General features: G+C 51.5%; 1 protein-coding gene across 2 annotated transcripts in view; it reads right to left on the reverse strand.

Moving 5' to 3' along the window:
• Window positions 1–1053: 1053 nt before the first annotated feature.
• The window catches only part of MGAT5B (alpha-1,6-mannosylglycoprotein 6-beta-N-acetylglucosaminyltransferase B), a 78394-nt gene continuing 55754 nt past the window's right edge, over window positions 1054–23693 (reverse strand). The window contains exons 11-18 of one of the 2 annotated variants that reach the window (XM_004374122.1): window positions 22901–23031; window positions 22420–22425; window positions 11077–11232; window positions 9542–9688; window positions 9311–9427; window positions 3540–3614; window positions 1877–2133; window positions 1054–1252 (exon numbers count right to left, since the gene is read on the reverse strand). In XM_004374122.1, coding sequence (XP_004374179.1) covers window positions 1054–1252; window positions 1877–2133; window positions 3540–3614; window positions 9311–9427; window positions 9542–9688; window positions 11077–11232; window positions 22420–22425; window positions 22901–23031 — 1088 coding nt within the window. The remainder of the gene's footprint in view (window positions 1253–1876; window positions 2134–3539; window positions 3615–9310; window positions 9428–9541; window positions 9689–11076; window positions 11233–22419; window positions 22426–22900; window positions 23032–23693) is intronic. The other variant, XM_004374123.1, reaches the window with a different exon arrangement.

Raw genomic sequence — 23693 nt, forward strand, 5'->3', positions numbered from 1 at the left:
TGGAAGGACTGAGAGGCAGGCCCAGGTGGGGGTGCGGACAGGAGAGTGGGTGGGGTTGGCAGTGTTCTGAGGCTTGGCCTTGCACCAACCAGGCGAGGGTCTGGGTGTGGTGGGTGGGGAGAGGGAGTGTCCTGGGGTGGGCTAGGAGATGGACAGTGGATCTGGGGGTGATGTTAGGCTGGAGGAAGCATCGGGGGTGGGGCGCCCCACCAGGGTCTGCAGCTCCAGTCCCAGGCCTTTGCTGCAAAGATGCTGGGTGGGGGGAATCAGCACCTGCAGGGGGCGCCTGGTGCAGGGAGACACCCCAGGGAGGATTCTAGGGTCTGCTGTTGGAGGCTGGGGGTGGCAGACTGAGGCTTTAGAAATAAATCTATGGTCTGGAATCGAGGGTCATGCCGGACCGGTTTCAGGAGACGCCCACAGTAAAGAGAGTTGGAACAAGCCTGAGGAACAGTTGAACCCGGGCCTGGTGCATAGAGAGGAAGGAGGGCTGGGGGGAGGGGTAGAATACGTGCCTGGGGCTGAGAGGAGGCATGAACAGGGTCCCTGGCCGCCCCGTCCCCAGCCCAGCGTCCTTGGTCCACACCCAGACACCTCCAGAGGACCAAGGCTGACCGGCATGCATCTCGCTCTGCTTGCAGGAGGCGTGCCCCAGAGCGCCGCCCCCGGACCAGTGAGGCCCAGGTCTGCTTCTTACGATAAGGACCACAGGCAAGCCTGCAAGGCCCCTGCTCCGTCCTCCTGTAAATCATCTGGGGCCTGAGAAAGGCACAGGCCCTCTCCCGCCTGGTCCATATCTCACGGGGCCGGTGGGGCCCTCAGACCACCCCCACGTCTGCCTGACCACCATGGTATGAGTCCCCGGAGGAGAAGCAGGGGCCTGGCCGAGGGTGGGTACCAGGGACTCGATTCACTGCCTCCGCCTCCGCCTCCACCCGTGCCTGCCTCTCCGCTGAGAAAGGAAGCCCCAGTCTGGGGGAGACAGGGGTGGGCGCACGGTCGCTGGAGCTCCAAATCTGCTGGTGCTTTCTCCGGGCCGGGGGCCTGCGGGCCTCACAGGCAGGCCTGGCACAGCGCCACCTGGCCCTTGCGGAAGTCACGGCAGGGGCAAAGCCGGCGGTACTTGGTGCTGGCGCCGGCGCAGCTGAAGAGCAGTGGGTCCTTCTGCAGGAAGCACTCCTGGCCAGGCTGGGCGAAGGCCGGGTACAGGTGGTTCATCTCTGACTCTGTGCTGTCACAGGGCACCTGCAGCCTGGCGGCACCGCACAGCGCAGGTCACCCAGTGTTGGTGGCCAAAGGCGCAGGCCCCAGAGGGTAGGGGCTGCCCCCAGCCTGGCACTGCCCATTCCCTCCCAGGCCCAGGAAGGGGAGGTTTCCTGGAGTCACCAGAACAAACCCTGGGTGACAGCTCCTTGTCCCAGCAGCTGTTCAGAGACCTTTGGAGGAGAGAAAAGGGGCCTGGCCGCTGCAACCCTGTCCCGGATGGGGGTGGGACTCCCGACCTACCACCAGGAGGAAGGCCTGGAGCAGGTTTTGGGGCCTAGACCTAGAAGATGCCCTAACAGGCTGGGCAGGGGATAGGGGAGGGCATGGGAGAGAGGAGGAGGGGTGGGGGATGGGAGAGGGGATGGGAGACCAAGTGGGGGAGGGGCGAAGGAGGGAGTGGGGGAGGGGTGGGCAAGGACTGGGAGGGAGTCTCCACGGTGGTTTGGGGCTGGGACTTTGCCTGGAGTGTGGAAGGTCCTTCCAGATCCTTTCAGACTCTTTGGAAAGCATTAAATGCCCCCAACCACAGGAGGGGCCGAGGGCAAGGCAGCTCTGGGAGTGGAGGGTTCAGATGGGGTGGGCTGGGCTGGCCGAGGAGGGGGTCACTTACTTCAGGAAGGCATCCTGGCTGTTGAGGAAGGGGAAGAAGGAAGGCTCACAGACCAGCCCGTGGTCCAGGCAGGCGTCAGTGCAGGCCCTCCCCGCCTCGGCCAGCCAGGCCTGGAGCGAGTGCCCGGGGGGCCAGGCCCCTGGGGCCACACTGGCATTCCGCGCCCACTCCAGGTGGGTGGCATTGGGTGCCAGGACAAAGGGGCTCTGCGGGGTGCCGGCCCCCGGCGGGGAGGGGCCTGGGGCTGCACAGAAGTCCTGCCGGGAGGAAGCAGCGTTAGGAAGGAGAAAAGGGGCTTATAATTGCAGTAACAGCCACCACTACAGGGCGCTTACTGAATGACAGGCTTGTGCTAGGTGTCTTACACACACTCTTCCATCTATTCCCAACAACAGCCCCACCCAACGGGCACCAACATGTCTCCAGACATCTTATGGGGGAGTGGGGCTGGAACTGAGGCTCAGAGAGGCCAAGGAACCTGGGTCTCATAGCTGGCTGCCTTGGGGCTGGGTCACTCATGGATGAGGCTCAGGGTTCCTACACCGGGGCCTATGTGGCCCTGCCCACGGCGGAGGGGAGTAGGGTTGGGGCTGGCCTGTGAGGGTCCCCCCGTAGGGGTCAGCTCCAAGGGCCGGCAGAGCCCAGCGAACACTTGTCTGTGAGCTTAAGGAAGGATGTCCTCATGCGCGGCTGAGGGTCCTGGGTGGCAGCCTTGGCCCTGCCACACTCAATCTATGACCCTTGTCAAGGCCTCTCCCTTCTGGGACCTCAGTGTTCCCATCTGTAAAATGGCTGGGTGGAACCAGACTCTCTTGACCCTGATATTTGTGGACTCAGGGCCAGAGTGCAAAGGGAGGCATATGAACAAATGCAATGTGTGTAAAGCACCACGCCAGCCCACCTCCAGGCACCACCCCGCAGACCTGGAGCCTCAAAGAACCAAACCACCCATGGCCGATAAGCCAGACTGGGAGCTCAGATCTGCTGGGGCACAGGGCATCTGGGTCAGGGTTCCCGGGGGAGGGTGCCCAGATGGGACTCTCCAGAACAGGGGTGGGTAGGTCCCTCCCACTCCAGGCATCTGAGCCCCTTCCAGAATCAGAGGGGAGGGAGGAGAGGCAGCTTCCAGGCCGTTTGCCGGCACGTGCATTCGGGTGTTGGGGTGGTCAAGTTTTCGCAACAGTGGCCGCCCCTTGTCTGGTTCCTCTTCCCCATTTGGCATATGGGGTCGCATCTCTCTTGCCTGGTCTGCCAGCAGTACTGCCCGCCCCCCAGGGCTGACCACTGGGGTGGAGCAAGCTTTGAGGAAGGAGGTGGGATAGATAGGATAACGGAAAAAAAAAACAGAAAACAAACCCATTGCCATCGAGTTGATTCCAACTCACAGTGACCCTATAGGACAGAGTAGAACTGCCCCACAGGGTTTCCAAGGAATGGCTGGTGGATTTGAACTGCAGACCGTTTGGTTAGCAGCTGTAGCTCTTAACCACTGCTCTACCAGGGCTCCAGGATAATGGAAGGGAGAGTTAAATGGTCTAAGGGACACTGGCCCTGGGCAGAGGTGACCTCCCTGTGGACAGTGGAGCTGGCTCATTCCTCTCCTCTGTCTGGTGGGTTTGGATGGGCCCTGCATCCCTGGGGGAGGGACACAGGTCCCACCTACCTGGTGCTGGATGTAGGCGTGGATGCGCTCCAGCATCCCCTCGCAGGTGTACTCGTAGGGCAGGTAGGGGTCTACCTGTGGGAGAGAGTGCAGACCCATGGGGCAGGGGGAGCCAAGCCCCCCAGACCTGGCTGGGCTGCTGGGGGCCCACCCTGCTCAGCACCGTGCCCAGCTCGCAGATGTCCCCCCACCACCTGGTCCCTCCACTCAGAGTCCTCCTTCCCAGGACACCTTCCAGTGACCCTCAGGGACCCACAACCCATAAGGCACGGCCGTCTGGCCCCCGCCGATCCCTGCCTCGTCCCATGTCCCAGCCACACTGAGCTGCTCCTTGCTGTACAGCTCAGCGGCCAGGCCCCTCCTGGGCTGCCAAGTCTACTCGTCCATGTCCGACCCAGATCCATCCTCCCATCTCACCTCCTCCAGGAAGCAGTCCTGGAGCACCCCCCACTCCTGTTCCGGGACCCCCAGCACGCCATACTCCACAGCAGTTAGCACCTCTGCCGTCATTCCCTGTTGGCCATTCATGAGGCTACAAGCTCCCTCAAGGTGGAGACTACCTTGTTCACTATTAAATCCAGGGGCCTGGTCTACAGCAAGGAGCCCTGGTGGCTCAGTGGTTAAAGCACTCGGCTGCTAACCAAAAGGTCGATGGTTCAAACCCACCAGCCGCCCCTCAGGGGAAAGCTGTGGCAGTCCGCTTCTGTAAAGATTACCCACTGCCGTCGATTCGCTTCCGACTCATAGCGACTCTGTAGGACAGAGCAGAGCTGCCCCATAGGGTTTCCAAGGCTGTAACCTTTACGAAAGCAGACTGCCACATCTTTCTCCCGCGGAGCAGCTGGTGGGGTTGGAACAGAACAGCCGATCTTTCAGTTAGCAGCCAAGTGCTTTAATCACCATGTCACCAGGGCTCCTCCATAGCTGAGTGCCAAAAAAATGAACCCATTGCCGTCGAGTGGATTCCAACCCCTAGCGACCCTATAGGACAGAGTAGGACTGCCCCGTAGAGTTTCCAAGGCTATAATCTTCACGGGAGCAGACTGCCACATCTTTCTCCCATGGAGTGGCTGGTGGGTTCAAACCGCCGACCTTTCGGTTAGCAGCTGAGCACTTAAACACCATGCCACCATGGATCCTTCTGTAAAGATTTACAGCCTTGGAAACCCTATGGGGCAGTTCTACTCTGTCCTATAGGGCTGCTATGAGTTGGAGTTGACTCGATGGCAATGGTTTGGTATACAGCAGGTGCTCAGGAGACCGTCGTGGAATGCAAACACATTGCAGCTCTGCCTGAGTCCTGCCCAGGACACGGAATGTCCTTGCAGAGGCGCACCTGGACATCTCCGAGTCGACTGAATGGGATGATGTTTGCAAAGCGCCGCCTTGCTGGGCCCACGGGACTATGGAACATACCTAACCCCGCGGCGGGGGTGGGGAGAATGCAGTGACAGTAGCTGGCATACAAAAAGCAAGGGCAATCAAAAAAAAAAAAAAAACCCATTGCCACGGATTTGACTCTGACTCATGGTGACCCCATGTGTGTCCGCATAGAACTACTCCATAGTGTTTTCAAGGGCTGATATTTTGCAAGTAAACTGCCTTTCTTCCGAGATGCCTTTGGGTAGACTCAAACCTCCAGCCTTCATCTAACAGCTGGGCATATTAAGCATTTGTAGCACCGAGGAATTCCAACGGCAATAGAGAGAAGAGGTGATAAAGGAGGTGTCCACCCTCCTATGAGCGGGTACCCCCACTGCCTCCCCCACTTTTTCTTCACTGACCAACCCCTTCCTGTCTATATGAACCCCCTCGGTGCCCAGCACAGAGCCACCAGGGAGGAAACGGGTGGGCAGGAAGGAGGGGGAGAAGGGCCAGGGTGCTAGGACATGGAGCGTAACACACCCCAGAGAAAGGTCTGGTTTAGCCTTCAGCCTCCCCCTCCCCATGCAGGCGCACTTTTTAAAAAATGTATTTATTGTTGTGCTTTAAGTGAAAGTTTACAATTCCAGTTAGTCTCTCATACAAAAATTTAGACATACATTGTTATGTGACCCTAGTTGCTCTCTCTGTACTGTGACAGCACACTCCTCCTTTCCACCCCGGATTTCCCACGTCCATCCAGTCAGCTCCTGACCCTCTCTGCCTTCTCGTCTCACCTCCAGACAGGAGCTGCCCATTTAGTCTCATGTGTCTACTTGAGCTAAGAAGCACACTCTTTACAAGTATCATTTTATGTCCCATAGTCCAGTCCAATCTTTGTCTGAAGAGTTGGCCTCGGGAATGGTTTTAGTTTGGGGCTAACAGAGAGTCCAGGGGCCATGCCTCCTCGGGTCCCTCCAGTCTCAGTCAGACCATTAAGTCTGGTCTTTTTACTAGGTTTGAGTTCTGCACCCCACCTTTCTCCTGCTCCATCAGGGACTCTCTGCTGTGTTCCCTGTCAGGGCGGTCATTGGTGGTAGCCGGGCACCATCTAGTTCTTCTGGTCTCAGGCTGATGAAGTCTCTGGTTTATGTGGCCCTTTCTGTCTCTTGAGCTAATACTTTCCTTGTGTCTTTGGTGTTCTTCATTCTCCTTTGCTCCAGGTGGGTTGGGACCAATTGATGCATCTTAGACAGCCACTCGCTAGCTCTTAAGACCCCAGATGCCAGTCCAGGTACATGTTTTGACAGCACACCTGGCCCAGCCCACCTCTTATTTATGCAGTTTCCTGGCAGCAGCTGCAGAAATTAGCTATTTTTCACCCTGGTGGTGGGATTTAACCACTTGCCTCAAGCCCACCCCACCTCTTCTTCCCCATCAGGGGCAGGGGCGTCAGGAAGGCTCCTGGTCTGTGCTGGGTCCTGCTCCCTGCAGCCCACCGCTGAGGGGCTAGGCTGTCCTGACACTCTTGGCGAGGAGGGTCCCAGCGAAGCAGCTGGTCCTGGCCACGGGGACTGGTGCCCGGGACAAGCTTACTCCGTGGACTTGCTCTGGGCTCGGGCTTCCCGCGGCACTGTGACAGGGGTTGTGAGTTGTGGGGCAGCTCTGGATCCCCACAGCATCCCAGGTTCCTGTCCAGCCATCCAGGTGCCGATTATTCAATAGGCAAGGTAAGCATGGGCTTACTTGTGCTTACGCATCTGTAATGAACAATTTCACATGGGTTTCACATCTTTGATGTGGTGAAACCCACGAGAAATTGTTCACTACGGATTAGTAAGTAAGCACCACTAAGCCTGCACTTACCTTGCTTACTGGGTCATTGTCCCTGTCAGGGATTGTACATTTGAAAAGAGGCTTTGATTCCGTAGGAAGGTGCTGTGGGGTTGGGAGAGAGACAGATGCCGGCCACACCTAGAAGCAGAGTCTTTGATATGGTGAAAAAATGTGATACTGTTTACTCCAGATGATCTGGTAAGCAAGGTAAGCACTGTGCTTACCTGGCCTATTGGATAATCCGCCCCTGCAGCCATCACTTCATATCCCATTGCCGGATAAGGGCCCCACCCCCAGCAGGACCCTGTCCCGATCAGCTGGCATCCGAGCCGATGATCCCAGAAAGCCCTGCTGGTTCCCTGGACGCTCACGATCAGCGTCAGGGCGCCTCTGGGGGCGCCGTGGGCACAAGGCTCCAAGCCCAGGTGGTAAACAAAAACCCCCAGCGACTAGCGAGCTTTTCGTCTCCAAATGTCACTCCCTGTGCTCTGTGACAGCAATCCCAGAGTCATCTCCCTGTGCGTTTGAAGCCTGCATCAGACAGTGATCCAAAAGGCTCTGTTTGGGCAGGGAGCGCTCCCAGCGCGTCCTGGCTGCCATAAATCTCCGCTGGAGGAGCCAGCCGGCCTGGAAATTACCCCATTAGGCCTAATTACAGGTGTGCACCGTAATCTGTCTTGACAGAGTGACAGGTGCAGGGCCTGCCGGGGAATTGCGTCTGCTTAAGGGTAATGACAGGGGAGTAGGGGAGGAGGGGAGGAGGTGGAGCAGGGGAGGGGAGCGGGGGAGGGAGTGGTGTGGGGGAGGGGAACGGGAAAGGGGGAGCCGGGTGGAGCTAGGTCACTTACTCTCCTGTCCCCTCTAATAGCCTTACTGTGGCCAGAGGGATGCCAAAACGGGCAAACCCACTGAGGCCAAGAGGCTCCAGAAAGGACCCCCGCTTCATGGTCCTCCGCTGTGAGGTGGGGCCGGCCTGTCCCCTCCTCGCCCTTCCTCTCTCCCCATGAAAGGCTGCCTGACCTGCAGAACAAGCTGCAGCCACTGACACGGCCCCCCAGTCAGTGTTTCCTGAAATAGGAAGCTCAGAACTACCCAGGGTGCTTACTCAAAACGCAGGTTCCAGGGCCACAGGCAGCCCGGTGAAAGCAGAAGATTGGGGGGTGGGCCCAGGAATCTGCATGTTAACTACCTCCCCAGGTGTCTCTCCGGGCACTAGTGTTTGAGCTGCCAAGTTTACAGCATGTGAACGGTTTTTAAGGGGAGTGGGCCCACAAAAGGGAGGGGCTGAAGGCGGAGGGCGCATGGCTAGTTTGGGGCCCGGCTGCAGGTCTTAGCTTGGTGGATTTGCAATACCGCTTCCTTGACCTTTTTTTTTTTTTTTTTAATTACTTGATTAACAAAATTAAACAGATGTTCATGGTTTACAAAAAAAAAAAAAAATCAAAAAGGGAAAAACAGTGGAAAGTTGGAAAGTCAGTCTCTTGGCACCCCAAGCATGCAGCCCCTCCCCTGGGCAGCCACTGTCACCAATTTGTCATGTGTCCAGCAAGAAATAGCGCACAAACCCACGAGCATATCCACCGCGTACAGCTCCCACCCCTACGCACACACCTTCCTGGTCTGCAGACGGAGCACTTTAACCACAGGGCTGGACACCTGCTCATTTAGCTGACCTGAGCCCAAGGATGGGGACGTCTCTGCTGGTCCCCCTCCCACCCCTGCCTCCTCTGGGCCAGAGCTGGTGGCTTGCTTTGGCAGGGGGAGGGAGAAGACAGCAGAGGGAGGTGGGCTGGGGACACTTGATGAATATGGAGGTGGGAAGGACACCGTGTGGGAGAGGTGTCCGAGCTACAGCAAGAAGTGGTCCAGATGGGCCATGGCAAACAGCACCGTCTGCGCGGCCTCATGCCTCCTGAAATGAAGGCCCCAGCTGACACGGGGCCATCAGGAGCCACAGTGGCGCCCGCCAAGGAGACAGGCTGTCCAGGCACACGCCCCCACCCACACATGTGCATTTACACCTCACTACTCAAAGTGTGGTCCGTGGACCAGCAACATCCATCGGCATTCCCTGGGAACTCGTTAAAACCGCAGGTCTCAGCCCTACCCCAGACCAGCCAAATCAGAACCTGCATTTTAACGAGATCCCCAGAGATATGTATGCTCCTTATAGTCGGAGACAAGCCATTAAAGGGGGCCGCAGATCCACACCTGCGGTGCAGTTCAAAGGATCTCCACGCATTCACCCTAAAACATTTATTCAGCTCCTAAGTTGTGACAGCAGCACACACAGGGCCTGGTCCCCCAGCAGGCACTCAACAAGTGATTCGGAAACCAGGGCTGCTGAGTAAGGCTGTGCGGGTTTCTCACTGCACAAAGTCACCACCCACTCCCAACACACACACATGCAAGTCGGTCAGTGGGAGCTGAACTCCAGCCCCAGCTCCACCCTCCAATCCAGGGCTGTGTCTGCTCGGGCAGGGGGGAACGCCTTTACCAACTCAGGCAAAGTCTGGACTCACCCAGAGGGCCACAGTACGGGCTTGAGGTGCCCGCCGGGACGCAAGTCTCACCCGTGTTCTCAGGATGGCCTTGATGGCTGCTTCAAACTCCTCCGAGTTGTTGTAGTCGACAGTCCACACGTGCGGCTTGCCAATGAAGTTCTCTGCATAGGGGTGCTGGGAGAACACCTGGCCGGCACAGAGGCAGGCGGCTGGGCCGGGTGGAGGGAGGCGCCCCGCCCCAGCCTCAATCTCCCTCCTCCAGGCACTGCAGGGGTGCTAATCGTGGGCCCTCCCACTCACCTCTCGGGAAGTGGGCTTGCCTCTGAAGAACTCATGGTTGAGAGAACTGTGGGGTGGGCTGAAGCGGGACTGCAGGAAGATGCAGCCGTTGGCGATGGCCTCCAGGGGCGCGGGGCCCTCGTAGGGGAAGCCAAACCCTATGAAGAGCTGAAGAAGTCGAGGGGACAATGACCGGGGGAGGCTGGGCCGCTGCAGCCCAGGAGTCCCAGGAAGCTGGGGCAAGGTTAGGGTCTGGGAAGGTCACAGGGGGCAGCTGGGGCAATAAAGGCAGCCAGCCCCCTGTGTGCCATGGAGAAGCCACTTCTGCTCTTTGGGCCTTGGTTTCTCCATTTGTGAAGTGAGAGGTCCTATTAGGTGCGGTGGTTAAGTGTTCGGCTGCTAACCAAATCCAGCAGCGCTCCTTGGAAACCCTATGGGGCAGTTCTACTCTGTCCTAGGAGCGCTATGAGTGGGAATCGACTCGATGGCAGTGGGTTTGGTGTTTTTTTGTTAGGTAATCTTGGAGCTCTCGTGGCACAGTGGTTAAGAGCTCGGCTGCTAACCAGAAGGTTGGCAGTTCTAATCCACCAGCCACTCCTTGGAAACCCCATGGGGCAGTTCTACACTGTCCTATAGGGTCACTATGAGTTGGAATCAACTCGACGGCAACAAGTATTTTATCAGGTAATCTCAGTGGCCTCTTCCTGCTCTAATAGGCTATGATTTGGGGGGGACGGGAGAAGAGGGATGGTCTCGATTTAGAAGGCCACAGACTCACACCTATGGCTGAATTCAAAGGACCTCTCCTCACTCATCCTGAAACCATTCATTCAGCACCTGACCTATGTTAGCAGTGCTCACAGGCCTGGCCCCCGGCAGCTGCTCAAAATGATTCGGAATCTAAGGCTGTCATGTACGGTAGCTCAGGGTGCTCACTGCACAAAGGCACCCTCTTGTCCTACGTGCAGACCCACGAGGCGAGCAAAGAAGCTAGGGTCAAGTCAGGAGTAGGATTGGAAGATGGCTGGAGACCCTCCAGCCTCAGCTGACACTTCAGGGCCCAGTAGTAGGGACATCACCACTGTGTTAGTCACTGCTCCAGAGGTACAGCTCAGGGACTTCCAGAGGCAGCCAGTCAGGATCTAGTGGCCTGATGGAATCCCAGCAAGGACCCCTCTCTCAGCCTTCTCTACCACCTCCTCAGCGGTTCCAAAAGCCAGGCCTGACCCAGGTGCCCAATGGCCTGGACTGATACTGAGCGGGGAGCAGGTGGGCAGCCTACTCCTCTTCCACATCATTGTCCCTCAGCTCTTCCGGCCCTGCCCAGCCCCTTTCACTAGGAGGCCTCCCCTCCCTGGTGGCCACCCCATCTCTGCTCCTAGGCTCTGGTCAGGCCCAGGAGGACCTGGCATGGGGCCAGGGAGCAGAGCATGCTGGGCCTGAATGCAAGCGGACGGGGCCACGAGTGATGGTAGCAGGCCTGGTAAGCACACTGGAGTGACCTCGTCAGCATTTGTGGCCAGGCTGGGGTAAGGACAGTGTAGGGGCCAGCTTACTTTGGCCTTGCGCAGCAGCTGCTGGAACTCGGGCTGGGGAAGGAGGCCGTGGTTCTTCACAAAGGCCGGGACCTCAGGGGGCCGCTGGCTCTCATAATACACTGTGCCATGGATCTCCATGTACTTGTTCAGGATGCTCAGGAACTTTTCCTTCCCCTGGAAGAGGAGGAAGAGGAAATGGCAGCCTTGCCTCCACCATGGAAATCAAAGCCAGGTGGAGGAGACACTCCTGGTCTGGAAATCAGAAGATATGGGGCTGAGTCTTAGGTCTGCAATGAACCAAATATGTGACCCTGGGCAAGGCCCCTCTTCTCTCAGATGCTGGACTAGATCAGAGACTTCAGAACTAATTTTAGCCATGGAACTGTTTTCTCTCCAAAGGAACTCTGTGGGAACCAATATTTAAATGGATCAAAGTGGAGCTGCGTGGTCTGATTGGCTTTCCCTGAAGGCTGATGGCCTCCAAGGACCTCTGAGGAACTCTGGAGCTTTGTAGAGCCTGAATCATCCATCCATCCATCTACCCATCCACATCCATCCATCCATCCAGTCCATCTATCCATCCATCCACATCCATCCCATCCAACCATCCACATCAATCCCATCCATCCAACCATTCATCATCCATACACCTCATCCCATCCATCCATCCATCCACCCATCCATCCATCATCCATCCAATTCATCCACCCATCCATCCACTCATGCTGCAGGTGTTTATTGAGCACCTAATATGTGCTGGCACTGTTCTAAATGCTGAGATCACAGCAGGTACAAGACAAAGTACTTATCCTCTTGGAGGACACTTGTGACTGAAAGCCCCCCAAACTAGCAAAGGCTCAGCCCCTCCAGATATGAGAATCCAAAATTCAGGCTGTGCTTCCCCTCCAGCCCAAGAGGGCTGGGAAACAGACCCAGCCTGCAGGCAAAGGGGTCAAAAGGAGGCAGAGCAGGACAAGATAACACCTCAGCCTCTAGGCACCCATTCTGACCTTCTGGGCCAGGGCCCTGAGCTGGGAGCTGTGGTCACTATAGAAGGTGGGGATGGGAAACCTCGCTAGGGATAAACACACAATTCAGCTACTAGGCTGTTACCTGCTTGTTCTTGGGGGAATTTTTGAGGTTTGCAGAAGAGAGAAAGGGATAAGCTGAAAAGAAAGTAGCTTCAAAGTAGCGTCTTGGAGAAGGATGGGGAAGGTGTTATGGATTGAATTGTGCCCCCTAAAAATGTGTGTCAACTTGGCTAGGCCATGATTTCCAGTATTGTATGGTTGTCCACCATTTTGTCAGCTGATGTGATTATCCTGTATGTTGTAAATCCTAACCTCTATGACGTTAATGAGGCAGGATTAGAGGCAGTTATGTTAATGAGGCAGGACTCAATCTACAGGATTAGGTTGTATGTTGAGTCAATCTCTTTTGAGATATAAAAAAGAGTATCGAGCAGAGACACAGGGGGACTTCCTACCACCAAGAAAGAACAGTAGGGAGCAAAGCGTGTCCTTTGAACTGGGGGTCCCTGTACTGAGAAACTCCTAGACCAGGGAAAGATTGATGACAAGGACCTTCCCTCAGAGCCAACAGAGATAGAAAGCCTTCCCCTGGAGCTGGCGCCCGGAATTAGGACTTCCAGCCTCCTAAACTGTGAGAGAATAAACTGCTGTTTGTTAAAGCCATCTGCTTGTGGTAATTCCGTTATAGCAGCACTAGATGACTAAGACAGAGGGTAGTTCCCAGCAGGCAAATAGTTCAGAGAAAAAGAGCCACGGTTCTCCACGCCCTGCTGGCCAGCCAGAAAGCCAGAGCGCAAGGAGCTTCAGGCCAGTTTTAGTCTAGAAGCCACAGCCTCTTCAACAATGTTATGAATGGACATCAGAATAATTGGTAATGATTCACATTTTGAGAATAAAACTGTATAACATTTTCAGAAGGAGGGCTTCCACTTCTAACAATGGCAGGCTGTTGTGTGCCGTGGAGTCTGCATTGACTCATAGCAACCCCGTGTGACAAGAGTAGAGCCGCCCCATAGGGTTTTCTAGGCTGTAATTTTTAGGGGAGCAGATCATCAGGTCTTTTTCCCTCAGAGCCACTGGGTGGGTTCGAACTGCCAACCTTTCGGTTAGCAACCCAGTGCTTAACCATTGCACCATGGGGCTCCTAATGGCAGACTAGGTAATACATATCAACCCTGCAGCTGAGAAAAACTAGGAAAGATGGGAAAATGTAAAACACATCTGCTTGAAGGCGCTAGAAATGTAACAAAGAAAGAAAAATTGCAAGACCAAGATCCAGGAGAAGGAGGTAAAGAAGGCTGTTGAGCTCAGTCAGCATTTGGGTCGGCTTTCCCCCCTAGGGCATCTGCTGATTCCAGAGACAGCACAGAGGAGGCTGAGCAGAGCATTTGGTAGCCTCGCAGAGCTAGGGGATAAAAATCACAGTTCAGGGCCTGCCAAGGACGGGGAGCCCTGATGGGAGCTCCATGCTTTGGGGTAGAAGTCTGGGGTCCTACACCCTGGAAGGAGGAATGGACCAGGAGACCAGCCCTTGCAGGGGCTGAATCTGTTTTAAATCGCCTCAGTCACTGTAACTGGGTTATGGTGATCAGAATTGCTAGGGCCCCCAGATGCAAGCCAAAAGTAAAAATAAATCCTCTCTGGAAGAAGGGAGCATCATCCTTAACATCCTATTATTTCTATAAGTTTTCATATTCATTTTCCAGAGCTCAGTAAAAAAAAGAAATAAAAGAACCAATGAAATCTCAATAAAAACCCCAGCAGGAGTTTTGTAGCTATTGGCAAGCTGATTCTAAAACTTATATGGAAATGCAAAAGACCAAGAATAGACAAAATGACTTTGAAAAACGAGAACAAAGTTAGCAGACTTACACTGCCTGATTTCAAGACTTACTAAAAGCTACACAATCAAGATAGCGTGGAACTGGTACCAAGACAGACAAACAGATCAATGGAACAGAGTAGAGAGAAGAGAAATAGAACCAAACATATATGGGTGTCTTAGTCACCTAGTGCTGCTATAACAGAAATACCACAAGTGGATGGCTTTCAAAAAGAGAAATTTATTATCTCACAGTCTAGGAGGGTAGAAGTCCTAATTCAGCATGCCGGCTCCACGGGAAGGCTTTCTCTCTCTGTGTCAGCTCTGGGGGAAGGTCCTTGTCATCAATCTTCTCAGCACCGGGACCCCAGGTCCAAAGGACGCCCTATTCTCCTGGCTCTTGTTTCTCGGTGGTATGAGGTCCCCATGTCTCTCTGCTTGCTTCTCTCTTTTATATCTCAAAAGAGATTGACTTAAAACACAACCTAATCTTGAAGAATGAGTCCTGCCTTATTAACATAACCACCTCTAATCCCACCTCATTAACATCATAGAAGTAGGATTTACAACACATAGGAAAACCATATCAGATGACAAAATGGTGGCCAATCACACAATACTGGGAATCAACTATCCAAGTTGACACACATTTTGGGGGGACACAATTCAATCCATGACAATGGTCAATTGGTTTTTGACAATGGTAAAAAGGCAATTCAGTGGAAAAAGGGTAGTTTTTTCAACAAATGATGTTGGATCATTGGATATCCATAGGTGACGAAGGATCAGGAGGAGGAGGGTGTTATTTATGTAGAAGGATATTTATGTTATTTGCGTATAAGGATAATGATCCCAAAGGAATGTCAGAAATGTAAGAAGGAATGAAGAACAATAAAAAAAGATAAATATGTGGTAAATCTAAAAGAATACTGAATTTATAAGGCTATCTTTCGGGGTTTAAAATATATGTTGTCGTTGTTGTTGTTAGGTGCCATCGAATCAGTTCTGACTCATAGCGACCCCATGTACAACAGAACGAAAAGCGTCCAGTCCTGCGCCATCCTTACAATTGTTATGCTTGAGCCCATTGTTGCAGCCACTGGGTCAATCTATCTCCTTGAGGGTCTTCCTGTTTTTCGCTGACCCTCTACTTTACCAAGCATGATGTCTTTCTCCAGGGATTGGTCCCTCACGAAAACATGTCCAAAGTATGTGAGATGAAATCTCACCATCCTTCCTCCTAAGGAGCATTCTGGTTGTACTTCTTCCAAGACAGATTTGTTCGTTCTTCTGACAGTCCATGGTATATTCAATATTCTTCATCAACACCATAATTCAAAGGCATCAATTCTTCTTTGGTCTTCTTTATTCATTGTCCAGCTTTCACATGTATATGAGGCGATTGAAAATACCGTGGCTTGAGTCAGGTGCACCTTAGTCCTCAAAGTGACATCTTTGCTTTTCAACACTTTAAAGAGGTATTTTACAGAAGATTTGCTCAATGCATTCTGTTGTTTGATTTCTTGACTGCTGCTTCCATGGGCGTTGATTGTAGATCCAAGTAAAATGAAATCCCTGACAACTTCAATCTTTTCTCTGTTTATCATGATGTTGCTTATTGGTCCAGTTGTGAGGATTTTTGTTTTCTTTATGTTGAGGTGTAATCCACACTGAGGGCTGTAGTGTTCGTTCTTCATCAATAAGTGCTTCAAGTCCTCTTCACTTTCAGCAAGCAAGGCTGTGTCATCTGCATATCACAGGTTGTTAATGAGCCTTCCTCCAATCCTGATGCCCCGTTCTTCTTCATCTAGCCCTGCTTCTCAGATTATTTGCTCAGCATACAGATTGAAGAAGTATGGTGAAAGGATATAACCCTGACGCACACTTTTCCTGATTTTAAACTACACGTTATCCCCTTGTTCTGTTCGAACGACTGCCTCTTGGTCTATGCACACATTCCTCATAAGCACAATTAAGTGTTCTGAAATTCCCATTCTTTGCAATTTTATCCATAATTTGTTATGATCCGCACAGTCGAATGTATTTGCATAGTCAAAACACAGGTAAACATCTTTCTGGTATTCTCTGCTTTCAGCCAAGATCCATCTGACATCAGCAATGATATCCCTCATACCACATCCTCTTCTGAATCTGGCTTGAACTTCCGGCAGTTCCCTGTCAATGTACTACTGCAACCACCTTTGAATGATATTCAGCAAAATTTTACTTGTGTGTCATATTAATGATATTGTTCGATAATTTCCACATTCTGTTGGATCACCCTTTTTTGCAATGGGCACAAACATGGATCACTTCCAGTCAGTTGGCCAAGTAGCTGTCTTCCAAATTTCTTGGCATAGACAAGTGAGTGCTTCCAGCACTGCATCTGTTTGTTGAAACATCTCAGTTGGTATTCCATCAATTCCTGGAGCCTTGTTTTTCGCTAATGCCTTCAGTGCAGCTTGGACTTCTTCCTTCAATATCACCGATTCGTGATCATATGCTGCCCCCTGAAATGATTGAACGTCAACCAGTTCTTTTTGCTACATGACTCTGTGTACTCCTTCCATCTTCTTTTGTTGCTTCCTGCGTCATTTAATACTTTCCCCCATAAAATCCTTCGATATTGCAACTTGAGGCTTTAATGTTTTTCTTCAGTTCTTTCAGCTTGAGAAATGCTGAGTATGTTCTTTCCTTTTGACTTTCTAACTCCAGGTCTTTGCACATTTCATTATAATACTTTATTTTGTATTCTCAAGCCACCCTTTGAAATCTTCTGTTCAGCTATTTTACTTCATCACTTCTTCCTTTTGCTTTAGCTACTCTACGTTCCAGAGCAAGTTTCAGAGTCTCTTCTGACAACATCCATTGTGATGGTTAAAATTGTGTATCAGCTTGGCTAGGCCATGATTCTCAGTGTTTATATGTGATCACCCCCATGATGGGATTTGCTGTGAGTAGCCAATCAGTTGAAAGGGAGTTTCCTTGGGCGTGTGGGCTGCATCCGAACATAAGCAGACCTTCTGGCTTTTGCCTGCTCTGGATCTGCAGCTGGCTCCTGCTCTCCAAGCTGCTGATCTTGAGTTCACCAGCCCCTGAAGCTACATGAATCAGGAAAAGCCTTGCGGTCTTGCTTATAGATCTTAGGATTCATCAATCTTCACAGCTTGTGATCAAGAGCCCTACTCTCTGACATGCCGATCTTGGGTTCACCAGCCCCTGCAGCTACGTGAATTAGGAGAAGCCTCTATCCTGATCCATGGACTTGGGATGTTCCAGCCTCTACAGTCGTGTGAGCCATTTCCTTGATATAAATCTCTCTCTCTATATATATATATGTATTTATACACTTTACTGATTTTATACACTTTACTGGTTTTGTTTCTGTAAAGAACCCACCCTAAGACATCCATTTTGGTCTTTCTTTCTTTCCTGTCTTTTTAATGATCTCTTGCTTTCTTCATGCATGATGTCCTTCATGTCATTCCACAACTCATCTGGTCTTTGGTCATTAGTGTTTAATGAGTCAAATCTATTCTTGAGATGGTCTCTAAATTCAGGAGGGGTATATTCAAGGCCATACTTTGGCTCTCGTAGACTTGTTCTAATTTTCTTCAGCTTCAACTTGAACTTGCATATGAGCAATTGACTGTCTGTTCCACAGTCGGCCACTGGCCTTGTTCTGACTGATGATACTGAGCTTTTCCATCGTCTCTTTCCACAGATGTAGTCAGTTTGAATCCTTTGTATTCCATCTGGCAAGGTCCACATGTAGAGTCACCGTTTATTTTGTTGAAAAAAGGTATTTGCAATGAAGAAGTTGTTGGTCTTGTAAAATTCTATCACACGATCTCTGGCGTCATTTCTATCACCAAGGCCATATTTTCCAACTATTGTTCCTTCTTTAATTATCAATGCATCTTGATTGCATGTGTGATCAATTTCAGACTTCAGAAGTTGGCAAAAATCTTCAATTTCCTCATTTTGGCATGTGGCTAGTGTGTAAGTTTGAATAATAGTTGTATTAACTGGTCTTCCTTGCAGGCGTATGGATATTATCCAATCCTGACAGCGTTGTACTTCAGGGTACATCTTGAAATGTTCTTTTTGACAATGAATGTAATGCGTTCCTCTTCAAGTTGGCATTCCCAGCATAGACCATATGATTGTCTGATTAAAAATGGCCAATACCAGTCCATTTCAGCTAATGCCTGAGATATCGATGTGCATGTGTTCCATTTCATTTTTGACGATTTCCAATTTTCCTAGATTCATACTTTGTACATTCCACATTCCAATTATTAATGGATGTTTGTAGCTGTTTCTTCTCATTTTGAGTTGTGTCACATCAGCAAATGAAGGTCCCAAAAGCTTGACTCCAACCACGTCATTAAGGTCGACTCTACTTTGAGGAGGCAGCTCTTCCCCAGCCGTATTGTGAGTGTCTTCCAACCTGAGGGGCTCATCTCCTGGCACTATATCAGACGATGTTCTACTGCTATTTATAAGGTTTTCACCAGCTGATTTTTTCTGAAGTAGACCTCCAGGTCCTTCTTCCTAGTCTGTCTTAGTCTGGAAGCGCTGCTGAAACCTGTCCACCATGGGTGACCCTGCTGATATTTGAAGTACTGGTGGCGTAGCTTCTAACATCTCAGCAACACACAAGCCACCAGAGCAGGACAGACTGACAGACGTGTGGGGTTAAAATACAGAGAGAGAATTAACATACAAGAAAAGCATATCAATTGGAGGGTGAAATTAAATGTTTTAAGGTTTTTATTTTCCAAGAATAGGTCAACGCACTGATTTTTATTAGACTTTTATAAGTCAAGGGTGCATGTTATAATTTCCAGGGTAACCACTAAAAGAATATAAAAGACAGTATAACTCAGCTAAAAAGAGGTGGATTTAAAAAATATACCAATGCAGAAGATTAGAAATGAGAGGAAAAGAACATGGAAACACGATAAAAAGAAATCAAAATCAACTAGTAAGATAGTAGATTTAAAGCCAAATATACCGGCAATCACATTAAACGTAACAGGACTACTTTTCATAAAAGTAAATTATGCTTATAGAAAAAAAAAAGAAAAACGTACAGAAGGGTGTAAACAGTGAAGTCAAATGTCACCCAACTGCCCAATCCCATTACTAGGGACAACTACTATTAATGGTTTCTTATGTACTTTCTTTGGAACCCCGGTGGTGTAGTGGTTAAGAGCTATGGCTGCTAAGCAAAAGGTCAGCAGTTCAAATCCATCAGCTCCTTCTTGGAAACCCTCGGGGGCAGTTCTACTCTATCTGTAGGGTTTCTATGAGTCACAATGGACTCGATGACAATGGTTTTTTTGGTTTTATGTACTTTCCTCAGATTTCTTTGTGCACTTTAAGCATATAATGCGTTCTCTTTAAAATACACGCACACAAGTTGGTACAGTCATTGTGGAAAACAGTCTGGTGGTTCCTCAAAAAGTCTAACATAGAACTATCATGTTGTTAGGTGCTGCCAAGTAGATTTCAACGCATAGCGATCCCATGTGACAGAGTAAAACTGCCCCCAGAGGGTTTTCTAGACTGTAATCAGTAAGGGAGCAGATTGCCAGGTCTTTCTCTCACAGAGCTGCTGTGTGGATTTGAACCACAAACCTTTTGGTTAGCAGCCATATGACCCAGCAATTCCACTCTTAGGTATATGCCCAAAAGACCTGAAAACAGCAACGCGAACAGACATATGTACACCAGTGTTCACTGTAGCGTTATTTACTATATCCAAAACGTGGAAACAACCAAAATGGCCATAGACTGGTGAGTGGATAAACAAGATGTGGTCCAGCCACACAATGGAATATTACTCAGCCATAAAGACGATAAAGTCCTGACGCATGCCACAACATGGTTGAACCTAGAGGAGATTATTCTGAGCTAAATGAGTTACACACAAAAGGGCAAATACTGTATGAGATCACTTACATGAAAGTAGCTATTATGTAGAAACCATAAGTAACTAGTGATTACGAGGGGCGGGAGGGAGGGCGAACGCGGGGGTATTTACTGAGAACAAATTGAATGAATGTTAATGGTGGTGGGATCATTTGGAAGAAGATAGAATGGTTGTACAACTTGAAGGCTGTAATCAATGTCCCTGAAGTGTATATGCAGTAATTGATGAGCTACAGTATGTTTTGCTATATATATTTTTGCTATAATAAAAAACACACACACACAAATGCACAAATGCATTCAGCAACCTTTTTTCTACCTAACCGTATATACATAAACTTCAAGTTTCACGAAACAATACTTACCCTTAATACATCTGAAGTCTTTTGATATTTTTGATTCTATGGTTTCTGTGTTCTTCTATTCTGTTTCATTTAAGAACGCTAGTCAAGGCCCCCTGAAATGACTTCATAATTTATCCATGGGTTAACCTTAGGGAGGAGGAGGTGCCTTGGAAGAAAGTCCTGGCAATCTGCTCCCAAAAGGTTACAGCCTTGAAAACCTAATATGGGAGCAGTTCTACTCTGCACACACGGGGTTACCACCAGTCGGAATCAACCCAATGGCAACTAACAACAGTGCTGTTGCTTTTCCTTTTGATTTCCCTCATTTTTTCCCCCTTTGGTTGCCTTGGAGTCTCTGGGTGGTATAAACAGTTAACATGCTAGGCTGCTAACCAGAAAGGTGGGAGGTTCGAGTCCACCCAGAGATGCCTTGGAAGAAAGGTCTGGTGATCTGCTTCCGAAAAATGAGCCATTGAAAACCGTATGGAGCACGCAGTTCTACTCTGATACACAGGGGGTCACCACAAATCAGAATCCACCCGCCAGCAACTAGTAACAACAACAAGCCTTTGCCTCAGGCTCTGCGTTCTGGAGAATCTAGGATAAGACAGGCCTCCTTGGCACAAAAATCGCCAAACACCTGGCTCTGGATTACTCTTGGCTCCTGCTGCCCAGAAGGATGCAGTGACCTCCTCGTCTTCCTCCCTCCTCCCTCCTCCGTTTCTCTGCCACTTGGCCCTCTGAATTTGTCCCATGATGCTACTTTCGTTTTTCTCTTCATCCACCCACCTCTGACTTCCTGCAGTTACAAATACCAGAGAAAAGCCTTCTATTTTTGGAAGCAGTTTCTTTGAGGTCCCTTGCTGCATAGCACTGCTCCGGGCTATCACAGAATTTCCTGAGCCAGAGATAAAACCCTTCTCTTCCCGGGCTTCATAACCCCTCATCCTCTTGGGGCGGTTTCTTAACAGTGTTTTCTGGTAAAAGCAGACAGTCTATTCTATTACCCTCCAGCTTTGCCTCCCCTCTCAGCACCTCGTCCACGAGGGCTTTCTCGGGTTTTCTCGACAACCATCTTGTTTCACATCAAACAAGAATCTCCCGTCAGTCCCTCGCCCCACACCCCGCGGTTGGCACTGACCCTCAGCAGGGGTCTTGAATCTTTATCCCTGCCTCCATCCCTGTCTCTGCCACTATCCAAGGCCTCAGAAGTCTGGGAGGCTACGCAGGGTTGGGGTGAAGCATCCTGGCTCTGGAGTGAAGTAGATGTAGGTTGGAATCCCAGCTCTGCCACTTATTAGCTGTGGGACTTGAACAGGTCACTATAAACTTCTGTTCCTTGGTTTCCTCCTTCGTAGCCGGGGATGGTAACACTGAGTAGGTATCTCACAGTGTGAAGGCTGAATGTGAGCACTTAGCACAACGTAAGCACTCGATGGATATTTAAAAGGACCAGTTGCCAAGTCGAGTAGGATCCAACCCATGGCGACCCCATGTATGTCAGAGTAGAACTGTGCACCATAGGGTTTTCAACGGCTGATTTTTTGGAAGTAGATTGCCAGGGCTTTCTTCTGAGGCACTTCTAGGTAGACCGAAACCTCCAACTTTTTGGTTAGCAGCTGAGTGCATTAACTATTTGCACCACCCAGGGACTCCACATACAGTATCAAACCCATAGCCATCGAGTCGATTTTGACTCATACTGACCCTGTAGGACAGAGCAGAACTGCCCCATAGGGTTTCTAAGGCTGCAATCTTTACGGAAGTGGACTGTCACATCTTTCTTCAGCGGAGCAGCTGGTGGGTTTGAACCCCCAACCTTTTGGTTAGCAGCCAAGCACTAAACAATTGCGCCACCAGATGCTCAATGTATGTTTCCCATTATCAGCGTCATTATCATTAACCTTGACCTCATGCCACCTACCTTAGGGAATAACGCTTCCTACCCCAGGCCTCTCACCCACTAGGAGCTGCCCTTCGACCATGCCCAGCCAGACCCTGACCTCCCGGCCCCTGCCTCTCCTGCCACAGGGGGACCCCGGGAAGAGCCCTTCTTGGACCTGCTCTCACCCTCACCCTCCTCCCAACCTTCACCCATTCACAGCAGCCACCCACCCCAGAAAGCCCGACTCGGAAGCATCCCCATCACGGACCCTACTGCGTGGCCGCTGCAGAGGGGAGGGGAGGAGGAGGCGCAGGAGGCCCGTGCAAACCATCACCGTACCTGGAGCTGCCCCATCGCCAAGGGATGCACAGGGGAGAGAGGAGAGAGCAGGTTAGTCACCTGGTCAGCAGACAGGGCCCCACGTGGCAGCTCTTCTCTGGGGACCCCCAGCCCTGAAGATGGGGTTCTAACCCCAAAGATTCTGCCTTCTCCATTTCTCGTCCCACAGCACCTGGAAGCCCAGCCTAACCCACTCGCCAGGCTCACATGCTAACTAACTTGTTCCTAGGGAGGATGCAGGGTCTGGTCCTCGACAAAGTGACATTTGAGTTGATTACGAGTTTGGGGGCTGAGCTTGAGGGGTGGGGGCGAATAGTCAGCCCCGAGGCTGGGTGTCTCTCCATGGCAGTTAAGGACTTTTTTTCTGAATGAAGAATGGGGACCATTATCCACCATCCAGTGCTGGGGGGAGGGGGACACATGGAGCCGAGTCTGGGGAGCAGGAGCTGAGCACCGGGTGGCCCGAGCTGGCCGGCCTCACCTTCCAGATGCTCGGCTCCTTGCCGTACACCACGGCCATGTTGCTGGCTTTGCCGCTTCTGACGAGCTGCTTCTCTGTCTCGTTGAGCTCCTCAGACACAAAGCCCATGAAGGAGTTGTCCGGCGTGTGAGCTGCAGCCCGAGCCCAGGGACAGGGAGGGTTACCAAGCAGCAGGGCACACGAGTCTCCTGGACCAGCCCGTGGGGGCCCTCCATTGGCAGGGATGGAGAAGGGGGGGTTCTGACGGGGTGACAGTGCCCCGAGTGCTTGGCCCCCAGCAGCTGCCTTTCCCAGAGACTATCACAAAACTTTGGAGTGGAAGGAAACCTGAGCGCATCTGGTCCCCTGACTGGTTTTTAGATGAGGAAACTGAGGCACAGGACAGGTACAGCGAAGGGCCATCGGATCCACCAGGGCCCTGATCACATCACTAGCCCCTCCTCCAGGCTGGTCAGTCGCTCAGGCCCAAAGCTGTGGCGCCAGCTTTGGCTCCTCCCTTTTCCCTCACTCCACACCAATCCTTCGGCAGAGCTGTTCTCCCAGACGGGTTTCTCGTGTCACTTCCACCACTGCCACCTGGTCCAGGCTACCATCACTGCTCTCCGGGGCGGCTGGGACGGCCACTCCGCTGCCTCCGCACTTTCTACGGAGTCTCTTCTCCAGAACAATCCTTTCAGACTGAGGTCAGACCAGGTTTCCCCAGAAGCCAAAGGCCCCACAACCATCTACAAGGCCCTGCAGGACCAGCCCCCTTCCCCGGGCTGCATCTCTTACCCTTCCTCCATCCTTCCCT

Source organism: Trichechus manatus, unplaced genomic scaffold, assembly GCF_000243295.1.
Source record: "Trichechus manatus latirostris isolate Lorelei unplaced genomic scaffold, TriManLat1.0 scaffold00028, whole genome shotgun sequence".
In the NCBI taxonomy this organism is placed as follows: Eukaryota; Metazoa; Chordata; class Mammalia; order Sirenia; family Trichechidae; genus Trichechus; species Trichechus manatus.